We start from the raw sequence: 11,903 nt of genomic DNA on the forward strand, positions 1-11,903 counted from the left end.
GGATGTGATTGAGGCTATACAGTAGTTTTTCAACATAGCTGTGATGCCCTCGGAGTGGCAGAGGACATTTGTGACCCTAATTCCTAAGCATTAGGATGCTACCGAGCCGGACTACTTTCAGCCGATTAGCCTATGCACTCCATTGTATAAGGTCACGGCGAAGATCTTAGCAACCAGACTGAGGAAATCTTATCCATAATTATCAGTCCAGAGTAGGGAGCCTTTATAGGGGGAGGAACATATCAGATAATGTCCTAATTGCTCAAGAGTTTATGTTTGATCTCAACAGGGCCCCGATGAGGACGTGCGTCATGGGGGTCAAGCTTAATATGAAAAGGGCATACGATAGGATGTGCTGGGAGTTTCTTCGCCTGTCTTTACAGAGCTTTGGCTTCCACGAGATATGGATCAGATGGGTCATGGGTTGCGTGGGGGGGGCCCCCTTCTCCATTTTGGTAAATGGTACGCCCTCTCGTTTCTTTGATTCATCTATTGGATTTCGCCAAGGATGTCCTATGTCCCCCCCTACTCTTCATTATTTATGTAGATGCGCTATCTAGAGCTCTTCGGCATGCCGTAGGGTCTCAAACTCTGGAGGCTTACAGGCCAGCGCAGGGGCTATACCGATTTCTCACTTGTTGTTCGCCGATGATTGCCTATTGTTGACCCGGGCTACCAGGCAAACCGCCCACATGATTGGGAGGATCCTTTGTGTCTATTGTGCTGCTTCTGGCCAACAGATTAACCTGGCCAAATCTACAATCTTCTTTAGCTCGAAGACCAAGCCTCATGTAAAGGCCGAGATTATGGAGATTTTGGGAGTTGGTGAGCAGGAGAGTCAACTAAGATACTTGGGTGTTCCGATACTTGGACGACATCTACGCCGAGGGGACTGCTCCTCCCTAGAGCTTAGCATCAGACACAGGATTGAGGGGTGGCAGATGCATACACTCTTCATAATGGGCAGGGTCACATGGGCACGGTCAGTACTCAGCTCTATTCTGATATATCTTCTATCCAACTCTATCCTACCAGTGGTGTCGTTGCGGTCAGTTGAGCAACTTATCAGAAATTTCATCTGGGGGAGGCATGGTGATAGAGACAGTACCCATTTGGTGGCATGGGAGGTGGTTTGTCAGCCGGTCAGACATGGAGAGTTCGAAGTACCGTCTTTGGTGGCGAGACAAGAGGCATCGGTGTTGCGACTTGTAGCTAGCTTTTTGTTGGAGCCCGACAGTTTATGGCCTTCATAAATGAGGGCTAAGTATGGTACCTTGTCGATTAGTGCCTAGGTGGGATGTCACCACTCCCCTATCTGGAAGGAGATTTGTGCTAGAGCTCCATTGGTACTACCAGTGATCTGCTGGGCCATTGGGACGGAACTTCTGTGAATATTCTGGAGGATAGTTGGGCGACTGAGCTACCGATCAATAGATTACCAACCATGGTGGATTTGAGCAGGTTGGAGAGATGAATATGTGATCTGCTAGTCTCATGTGAGGGGAGATGGGATGAGGACTTGGTCCGGTTGGCCTTTGGGGAGCAGTTGGTAGAGGAAATTTTGGTGTTATCGATCCCTTCTCGGGTGGAGCCAGACAGATTGGTTTGGATGCGCACCAGATATATTTATGCATGGACCTGCGGGGAGCCAGACAGACGGATTGATGGTGGATGAATTTGGAGGATGGGGGTGCATCCTCAAGTGGCACTTTTCCTCTGGAAGGTGGCTTTCCGACTAGGAGTGTGCTTGCTAGGCGGGGGATGAGGATGGCTCCGCTATGTGAGGTATGTCTGGATGCTAAGGAGACTATCAACCATGTACTACTTCGATACCCTACAGCTATGCATATCTGAAGATGTGCCCTTGTGCTGCTGCCTTCGCTATGGGAGTCGGTGGAGGACTTGCTTCGGTATCTGTGCAACTCTGTCCAGAGGCCTAGCACCGCGGAGATGGGTATTGTGATTGCTTACTTAGCCTATCATATATGGTTAAATAGGAACGACCGTCTATTTAAGGATAGGAGGTCGTCCTCACAGGTTGTGATGAAGAGAGCCATGCGATGTGCGGAGAAGGCTACTACGTTGGCCACATTGACTTCACCTGGGAGGGCCAGGGATATCTGGGGTATCTGTACTGTTGTCTCAGCATCTAGGTTTATCTTTTTCTCCTAGGTACCCCCACCCCCTGATTTTCTTAAGGTGAATTTTGATGGAGGTATGGTGGTGGATGGCGTCTCGGGGGGCGTGGGTTTTGTGATTAGGGACCATGGGGGAAGATTTATTGCAGCTGCGAGACGGGTCTTGGGGGTCGATAGCTTATTTCTTGAGGGTGACTCATCCACGGTGGTTGACTAGATCCGGAGAGTGGATAGGTACGGCGATGGTCACCCTCTGATACAGGACACACGTAAATTGGTGCGGGAGTTGACTTCTTGTTAGATAGTTTATGTGTATTGGAAGACGAACAGTGCAACAGACTGGGTCGCCTCTTATGTTGCCGGGCATTTTGAAGAGTTCATCTAGAACGAGCCTAGATTGTATCCCACACCCATTGCACTGTTTACTTTCACTTGATATGACTGATTATAATCACGTTAGAGGTATTTGAAATAAAATGCCGTTTTGATCCAAAAAAAAAAAAGGGCCCGAGGGGGAGCGTATCCCAACGGTCTGATTTTTTATTTTTCCATTGAAAAAGATGCTCTAATATTATGCTTTTTGGGAGAGTGATCAAAAATCTACAAAATAGAATATGAAAATTGATCTTCCCCCTAAGATTGCATGTAAAATTGTCATATGTATATTCTTAGGCTACTATCTATTCAATAAAAAAAAATTTAAGAGGAGGCCATCTGTTATTTTTCGCATAGAAGTGCCACTTGTCACTATATTAAAAAACTATACGAAGACGAGCCAAAGAAATGGAATTAGCTATTAGCCCTATTTTTAGATAAGTTTTTCAAAAATTTGTATTAAAAATAAAATTTAAATTGCCTTGTTCAGAACACGTCTTTTTTTTCTATTTTCTCCTTTCGTGAGGACGGCGATGCCAAAAGGGGCTGGGCTGTGGCGGTCGCGGGAGTAGGCCAGGCAGCGGCCGCGACAGCTTTATTTATTTATTTATTATTTTATTTTATTGCAATATTTTTATTTATTATCTTATTTATTTATTTATTTATTTATTTCTTCGTTCATATATATATATATATATATGTGTGTATTTATATATGTATTTATTTATGCATTTATTTATTCTTTGTTTCTTTCGGGTTTTTTTTTCTTTCTTTCCTTCGTTTTCTTTTTTTTTCTTCTTTTTCTTTCCTTTTCTTTTTTTTTCTTTTCTTTCTCTTTTCTTTATTCTTCCCTTTTCCCCCTTCTTCTTCTTCTTTCTTCTTTCTTTTGCTTTCTTCTCCTCCCGCAAGGCCGGCAGCGCCGAAAGGGAAGAAGAGGCTGCCGCAGGATAGGGCCACGGGAGGGGGCCCAGGAGGTGGTCGCGCTGCAGCTGACGACGGCTGGCTAGCGGAGAACTCTTCTCCCGTGAGGCCAGAGGCGGCCGCGGCCGGCCAGCCGCGGCAGACGCGGGCGGGGGCCTAGCCAGCGTCGGCTGCGAGACGCGGGAGGGCACCCCTTCTTCCTCTTTTTCGACACCTCCCCATCGTGAGGGTAGGGGCAATTCCGGCGCTACAGAGCCATAGCGGCCGCGGGAGGGGGTCAGGCCGTGTCCGGCGACGGCCACAACTGGTCATTGCGATCGATCTCCTTTTTCTTCCTCTTCTTCAGTGGGGATGGGAGAACAGTAACGATAGGAGCAATTTCGTCTCATAACTGATATTGAAATATAGTTGGATCGGTTGTTAAACAACCGGGGGATTAAAAATTAGAGTCGCGTGGACCGGTCATTAGTCAATAGATATTAAAAATTAGAGTCCGGTCAAAAAATGGACCGGTAATTAGTCAATACGGATTAAAAATTAGAGTCCAAACAAAAAGTCCAAACAAAAAATGGATAAGTCATCAGTTTTTCCATTATTTTATTTGTCCTCGTGTCTCTTTCCTTTTTTGGTCTACGTTGAATTTCTTTTTTTGTTTACGCCGGAACAGCAACGCCGCCTAGGATGATTTCATCCCACCGCTGATCCTACCTGCCCACACCATTTGTCATTAAACAAGCCAAAGCCTAGTCACCCTTCAATTCGCATGCCCTTTCTATAGCTATTGCACTCAGCCGTGCCCCCTTCCACCTCTTAGCCGTGCCCCCTTGCACCAGCCATGGAAGGAGGCCTCACCTCCTCCCTCCTACCCTTCCTGATCTCCCTCGCTTTGATCCTCCTTATCAAAGCCATCTTCGTCAAGGCCAAGCATCCCAAGCCACACCTTCCGCCCGGCCCGTGGCCCATCCCCATCGTCGGCCACCTCCACCTCCTCCGCCCTCCCCTCCACCAATCCTTCCACAAGCTGACGAGCCGCCACGGCCCCCTCATCCACCTCCTCCTCGGATCCACGCCCGCCGTCGTGGCCTCGTCGCCCGACACCGTGAGGGAGCTCCTCAAGACCCACGACCTCGCATTTGCCAACCGCCCCCAGTACACGGCCGTCCGCCGCTTCGCCTACGACTCCGCCGGCTTCGCCTTCGCCCCCTACGGCCCCTACTGGAAGTTCATGAAGAGGCTTTGCATGTCGGAGCTCCTCGGCGGCCGGACGGTCGACCAACTCTCCCCCGTCCGGCGTACGGAGCTCCATGCCCTCTTGCGGACCTTGCTCCACAAGGCCAGATCCAGCAACCCCGTCGACATCAGCTGGGAGCTGATCAAGATGACCAACAACGTGATCACCAGAATGACGGCGAGCTCGACGACTTCTGACACGGAGGAGGCGAGGAAGTTGGTGAAGCAGGTGGCCGAGCTCGTTGGGGTGTTCAACCTCAGTGACTACATCGGGATTTTCCGCAACTTGGACTTGCAAGGGCTGAACAAAAGGATCAACGCGGTTCATGAAAGGTTTGATGCGTTCATGGAGAGGATCATCAAGGAGAAAGAAGAGATTAGAAAGAGAAGAAAAGAGAGAGGAGAGGGAGATAATGGTGTCAAGGACTTGCTTGATATCATGCTCGACGTGTCCGAGGACGCGAATGCTGATATGAAGCTAACAAGAGAGAACATCAAGGGCTTTGTTCTGGTAAGTTACAATGATCTTTTAGGCCCCGTTTGGAAATGGAATAAGCCCCCTAATCCCGGTGTTAACCCATGTTTATTAAGGGATTACTGTGTACGTGGCCACCGCCCAACGGCAGCCTTTTTATCCCCATTTCTCACCTCTCCGTTTCTTCATCGGTAACTGAGCCTTTTGAGCTGCATGTCACCTCTACAACCAAAGAAAAAACAAATTTCACATCACAATATTTTTGAAAAAAATATAATTTTTAAAAATATAATTTTTAAAAATATAATGTTTCAAAAATAGTTTAGAATATTTGGTTGGTTGTAGAAAAGTAGCACATTATAAGTTATATTTAGTTGAGTATTTGTTTTTCTAAAAATATTAATTAAATACCTACTATACTCATGATAAATAAAAAGATTTTATTTATAAATTTTGATGGCTTAAAATTATTTTTAGAAAAAAAAATGCTGATTCCTAGTTGGCAGAAAAGTAGCTTTTTTTTATTTTTTATGAATTTTTTTACAAAATATAAAAAAATATTTTTATAAAAATACTACTTTCTCATCTTCCTCTCTAAAGAAATCCAACCAAATAAGAAGCATTTCCATAATTTTTCTTCTTGTTTTTCCATGAAGCAAATGAGTCTGAAATATCCTACTCCTTATTCTTCCTATATTATGTAGGATATTTTCACAGCGGGCTCTGATTCGTCAGCCGCTACGGTGGAATGGGCGCTAGCGGAGCTCATCAACCATCCATGCATTCTAAGAAAACTGAGGGAAGAGATTGACAAAGCTGTAGGCAAGGACAGGCTCGTCCGAGAGAGCGACATCCCGAATCTACCATATCTTTATGCTGTCGTCAAAGAGACTCTAAGGCTCCACCCGGCGGCGCCATTGGCCATAAGGGTATCAGACAAGGAAGTGAAGGTGGGAGGCTACGAGATTCCAGCCAACACGAGCCTCTTTGTCAACGTGTGGTCGATCGGAAGAGATCCCAACTGCTGGAAGGACCCGCTGGAGTTCCAGCCGGAGAGGTTCACGGCGTCCGGAGAGGATGGGCTCGGTTCAATCGACTTCAGAGGGCAGCACTTCGAGCTGCTGCCATTCGGGAGTGGCAGGAGGGTGTGCCCGGGGATCTCGCTGGCTTTGCAGGTGATACAACTGACGTTGGCTGCCTTAGTGCACTGCTTTGAGTGGAAAGTTGATGGTAAAGAAGAAGAGAGGAGTGGAGGGCTAGACATGAGTGAAGGTATCGGCATGGTGATCCTTAGGGCTCAACCTTTGGTGTGCGTTCCTGTTGCACGCTTGGACCCGTTCCCACCGCTCGATCCATGAAAGCTATTTGCCATGGCATGCTAAGGAGGCATTTATTTATCTATTCCAGTAGTTTTATGCTTTGCTCTTTGGTGGTTTTGTAATATCCTCTAGACAGATCTCGTGGAGATAAGTCGGGTTGCTTCAGTGTCTTGTTTTGTCCTTTATTTAAACCATTGTGAAGGTTATTTAAAACACGAATAAGTATGCTAGTGCTGGATTCGTTCTCTCCTTATGTGAAGATCCATCCGGATGTATATTTTGTCTCATACTAGTTATTTATTGAATAGATTTTAAATACTTATACAAGATCGAGAAACTCAAATAATACATCTAGATAGTCTTTTCAGGTGAAATCCTAAGTCGTGACAAATAATTTTGCTAGTTTCGTATTTGATTGATTAAAGTTTAGCAATAAAAGGTAGGTTCAAAGTTAAGATTTCCTAAATGTTGGAATCCAAGGTTGGACACCCATGAGGGTGTACTATCATGCCTGGCTCAAGCCTTTGTTAGTTTAGAAGTTATCATATGGCGATAACTACTTGGTATAATTATCACAACCCCCATGAACTTCCATAACCCTAGGAGAAATCGAGTGAGAAGAAATTTCCTCTCTATTCCTAATCCTCTAGTTTTGTAGTGGAAATTAGAGCATATCATGTTTTTCTTCTTTTGGATGATAAATTTCTCTATTTTCTTCTTTGTGTGTGTGTTCGCACGCGCACGCGCGTGGATATAGAGCACTTTGCCTTTTAGAGGCTCTAATATTGCTATGGCATGTTTAAAAGAATATTGATTTTAATACTTGCTGCAACTCTTGGCTCAAATACTTTCAACAATGAAGCAAGTCTCCAATGATTCATTTCTTCCTAGCAACCCTGCGTTAGTTTTTATTTTTAATACTAATATATGCTTGTTTTTTTCATCTCATTCTCAAGTTAAGAGCTTGCATTCTTTATTACCATTTCTCTCTTCAAATATAGAAGTCGATTTGCATTGCTTGCCAAGGCATTTTAACATGATCCCCCAGAAGAGCCTTTGGTGCCTCAGATGGTGCCTTAGACCCCAACTTTGAGAACACCAAATTGCTTGGGACTCTAGTCAATGCAGTCTAGTGGTATAATTGAAGGGAAGAAGAAAACAACTGAAGCTTCCTTAACAACACTTGACAGAATGTTCTTCGAATTACCATCTCCTTCTACGCATCTCAGCAGTCACTCCAAATTGAATATTAATAACCAGACATTCAATGACTGAACTCTAGGATCATTGGATTCAGGGATTATCCATCATTCTATGATTCAACTTTGCTTTCTCCATTTCCTCCGGTGTAACCTCTCTCTTCTGTTTCACCTTAGCTTCCTGCTAGGGTGCATTTTCTCAATGAAGCAAGTGGAGCCTCGCATCTTTCTCTCTCAAGAAGAGTGAAGAACTTGCAATTCTCCTTGTGGTTTAATTTATCCATTAGTATTCACATAACTACAGAGGCAATTTAACAATACTAATATGAGAACAACAACTTAAAACGTTGAAATTATTTTACAAAATACTAAATCCACCTGAATTCTATGCAACATTTAAAGCATAAGTTCAATTTATGCGCAGTTTTGTTTATCGCATGCAATTTATGGAGTTTCTTGCTTCTTATACCTTTTCCCTTGATGCTTTCTAGCTTCCCATAGCTTGGAGACTTAAGAACATATATAGCGCGAATAACATTTTAACCCGAAGTTTAAAAAAAAAAAATTATAGCTCTACCCCTTATTCGCAATATTCTAGATGACAAATTCATCTTCGTATCCAACACAAATTGAAGAAACTGTGAACTAAACCCAGCCTAACAGAGTGGGGTCAGATAATAAAATATTGCAGAAAAACAACAGAATAGATTTCAGTAACTCAAATTTGATTCCAACTCATCCACATAAACTTAAATGACAATAGCTTCCTTGTTCTTTAAACCGCAAACAAAAATCTAACAACTGGTAGATAAAGAAAGAGCAAACTCAGTGTCATACAGCAATATCTATAAATAAAGAAAAAAAATCAGAAGCAAAGCAGATAGAGCTGATTTCCTGCAACAAGAGATCATAAACTCAAAAGTCCAAATACGAAAAGCAGTAGTTATTTTACACTTTGTTGTGAACAGAGCAACAGAACAAACTTCAATGGATTGAATGTAATTTGATGGCAATTAGAAAGCTTTGATGTGGTTAATTATAGTTCCCACTTGCTTTAAACGAGAGGAAAGAGGTGGGGAAGAAAGAAAAAAAAATAAAAAAGGTCAAATCAAGAAAGCCATATCTCAGTATGAGATAGCAGTATCTATGAATGAAGTGCAAAGAAACTGTGAGCAATAAGCTAATTTGCCACAACAAGAGATCATAACGCAATCTACCAAGGAGGAGAGACAGATCTCCTCTTTCTTTTTTAATTCACACCTTTCGCACCGACCGGGTTCCGATCCTCTTCCCAGTAGCAGCAGGCTTGTCAGGATATGTCGGGGCAGAAGGCTTCTTCATCTCCTTGCTGCTCCTCACCGAGGATCTCAAGACACGGCTCGACGAGAAGTCGGCCGGCACCGATTTCCGCTCGCTATCAACCTTCTTCGAGCTCCTCCTTTTTGCCAGTTCGATGGCGATACTGGGGTCTTGGGCGATCGCCTCCTCTGCAATCTCCTCCTTCTTTCTCTTAAGCCTCGCATTCCTTCGAGCCGAGTAGAGTTCATAGAACCTCCCTCTTTCAAACATGGGACTACGGCTGCAAGCGATGGAGGAAGTAACGGCGCCACCTAGATCACCATTGGATCCAAACTCTTCCTTGGCCCTTTCCGCCAGCGCCATCAACTCCGATGAAATCATCTGGTAGACGGGCTGGATTGGCGATTCCATAGAGGAGGATCGAGCATTTTTAGAAGTTGCTGCACCAGGGAGAGATTCTTCACATAAACTGCAAGATCGGTAATTGTGAGGGAGAGAAACTGAAATGGATCGATCTCATACCTGGTGGGGTTCGAACAGAGGGAGTGGAGTGCGGAGGCCGGCGAGGACGAAGACGCCGTGGCGACACTGCAAGCGGAGGCTTCCGATCCATAGGAGATATCTGATGATGGATCAAATGTTAAGCAAGATTATTCCGGGAGGAACAAGAAAGTCGCAAAAGATCGGGAAATTGAGAGATGGATGGGATTTCCTCCCTTTGGATTGTGAATCTATGGTGTTTGGTGAGTCGGGGAGGAAGATGGCAATGGGAGAGGAGGGGGATTACCTTCACTTATTTCTCTTTCTCTCTCCCTGGGGTTTCCTCGGGTGAGATCTCCTGTCTCTGTTCTGCGGGCTTTTTGTGGGAGGGGAGGGGGGGACTCGAAATTGGAAGGGATTGAAGGGGGGCCGAGGGGGAGCGTATCCCAAATTCCCAACGGTCTGATTTTTTATTTTTCCATTTTTTTTGAATCTGCCGACCGTTGACACTTTGTGTGGGGCCCTCCGAGCGTTCTTACCCGAATGGTCGGCAGCTGAATCTTGCCATTGAAAAAGATGCTCTAATGAACGCTTTTTTGGGAAAATGATCAAAAATCTACATAATAGAATATAAAAATTGATCTTTCCACCAAGATTGCATGTAAAATTGCCATATGTATATTCTTAGGCTACTATCTATTCAATAAAAAAAAAAATAGAGGAGGCCATCTGTTATTTTTCTCTTAGAGAAGTGCCATTTGTCACTATATTAAAAACTATGCGTAGGCGAGCAAAAAAAATGGAATTAGCTGTTAGTGCTGTTTTTAGATATATTTTAAAAAATTTGTGTTGGAAATAAAATTTGAATTATCTTGTTCACAGCACAGATGTGCTTTATATATAAGTTAAGTCTCAAATATAGCAGAATACAATAATAAAATTCCATAATTATGAAAAAAATATTGAAGATCGGATATAATATGACACAATAGCAAAATTCTCTGATTTAATATAAATACTAATTTTAAAAATTACAATCAGATCCCATGATTTTTGAAGATTGATCTTAAATATCATACCAAGATTGTGCATACAATATGTGGCAGCTGTGATATTATACCAAGATTGTGCATGATTCTAAGCTGTAATATGTTTCTTTGTCATTATATTTTTAGAATTTGTTTAGCACTCTTTAGGATAATGCAATGGCCAAACATGAATTAATGATTATATTTATTATTATGATTATTATTATTATTGAGAAAGGTAGAGTTAGAATTTATTTATATGGAGAGCAGTAGGATAAGTTTAATTTGGTTTCACTTGCAAAGGTTTAAGGCATGGCATCCACAAAATAGCATAATTATCAATGATTCTTATTACGATAAAGAAAAGACATAATCTCAACATTTAAATCTATGATAAGAATAGCCACAAAACTCAGTCAATAAAATAAGAAGAGTGAAAGGAAATGGTAATCCTAATAAAAAGCATCACCAATGTGTCTAGTATTTGCTAACCAATCAGCTAGCAGGTTTGGTTCTTCATATAGGAGGAGACTTTGAAGCTGTTGATGGAGAAAACAAAATGATGATACCAAATAGGTTGAACAGAGAACTTTTGTGGCCTTAGATTGGAGACCTTGTAATAACTTTCAATATTAGTCTATTAGAATATATTTTAATATGGCATATCCTCTTGTAATTCCAAGTTCCAAATATTGTCAACTAGGAAAGCGAAGGGTCCAAAGGGAAAGCATTTATGTACTGCAGGTTCATTCTTTCTTTTCTTTTCTTTTCTTTTATTTTGGTACCCAGGACAGTGGAAAATCACTAAAAATTCTATTTATATTTATGATATCATTCACCAGCTATAATGGGATGTCTAGTTCTCTTGTCTTTTCTTTTCTTCTCTCTCTCTCTCTCTGCTAATTTGGAGGGCTTTATAGAATTTTTTAGATTAAAAATATTTTTGTGATGAGATCCAATAAACTAATGATACAACTTACTATCAATGTTAATCTTTTAAAAGAAGTCAAAAATTGGTTTGGTGCTCCCGTGTGATCAAAAGGTTACTATCAGTAGGGTTGGAAACAAAGGCTTCATAGCTAATTTTGGAGATGTATATAAAATATTAGTTCAACTCAAATTTTTACCGGGCTTTATTTCACGCATATCAACTCCAAATATCTTGAATAACACTATAGCATGAATTTAATCAGTTTCTATGTTGCTATACAAAGGCAATTCATCTGAGACCATTTGTTATGCCTTATTGTAAAACTTTCTTAGCATCACACATGAGAAGAAAACTGTACATTAGAAAGCAAAGATAACTACAAATTTAACATAAAAAAGAAACTAGATAAGTGGTGGCTATAGAACCTCGTTGTTTTGCTCTTTGCTCCTTAATAAAGGATTGTTGCTAGATATGGACTTGGTCCGCCCATAGGATCCTACTGCTATGA

General features: G+C 42.5%; 2 protein-coding genes across 2 annotated transcripts; one reads left to right on the top strand and one right to left on the bottom strand.

Annotated features, from left to right (window-relative positions):
* Positions 1-4,176: 4,176 nt before the first annotated feature.
* Positions 4,177-6,711, top strand: LOC113462711 (cytochrome P450 93A3-like). Its single transcript, XM_026804574.4, has 2 exons — positions 4,177-5,175; positions 5,844-6,711. Exons 1-2 carry the CDS (start codon positions 4,270-4,272, stop codon positions 6,495-6,497), a joined length of 1,560 nt encoding a protein of 519 aa, XP_026660375.4. The 5' UTR covers positions 4,177-4,269; the 3' UTR covers positions 6,498-6,711.
* A 1,920-nt stretch (positions 6,712-8,631) lies between these two features.
* LOC103706881 (uncharacterized) lies at positions 8,632-9,831 on the bottom strand. The gene is made up of 3 exons (XM_008791146.6): positions 9,744-9,831; positions 9,479-9,578; positions 8,632-9,396 (listed from the first exon to the last, which is right to left on the bottom strand). Exons 2-3 carry the CDS (start codon positions 9,567-9,569, stop codon positions 8,912-8,914), a joined length of 576 nt encoding a protein of 191 aa, XP_008789368.3. The 5' UTR covers positions 9,570-9,578; positions 9,744-9,831; the 3' UTR covers positions 8,632-8,911.
* Positions 9,832-11,903: the final 2,072 nt, after the last annotated feature.

Source organism: Phoenix dactylifera, chromosome 3, assembly GCF_051530095.1.
Source record: "Phoenix dactylifera cultivar Ajwa chromosome 3, Ajwa_hap1_PhDact_Kaust_v1.1, whole genome shotgun sequence".
NCBI lineage: Eukaryota > Viridiplantae > Streptophyta > Magnoliopsida > Arecales > Arecaceae > Phoenix > Phoenix dactylifera.

Coding starts and splice junctions, on each gene's coding strand:
- LOC103706881 (XM_008791146.6), bottom strand. CDS start 9,569: ATGGATCGGAAGCCTCCGCTTGCAGTGTCGCCACGGCGTCTTCGTCCT. Junction 9,397..9,478: donor CTCTGTTCGAACCCCACCAG/GTATGAGATCGA, acceptor TCCCTGGTGCAG/CAACTTCTAAAAATGCTCGA.
- LOC113462711 (XM_026804574.4), top strand. CDS start 4,270: ATGGAAGGAGGCCTCACCTCCTCCCTCCTACCCTTCCTGATCTCCCTC. Junction 5,176..5,843: donor ACATCAAGGGCTTTGTTCTG/GTAAGTTACAAT, acceptor TATATTATGTAG/GATATTTTCACAGCGGGCTC.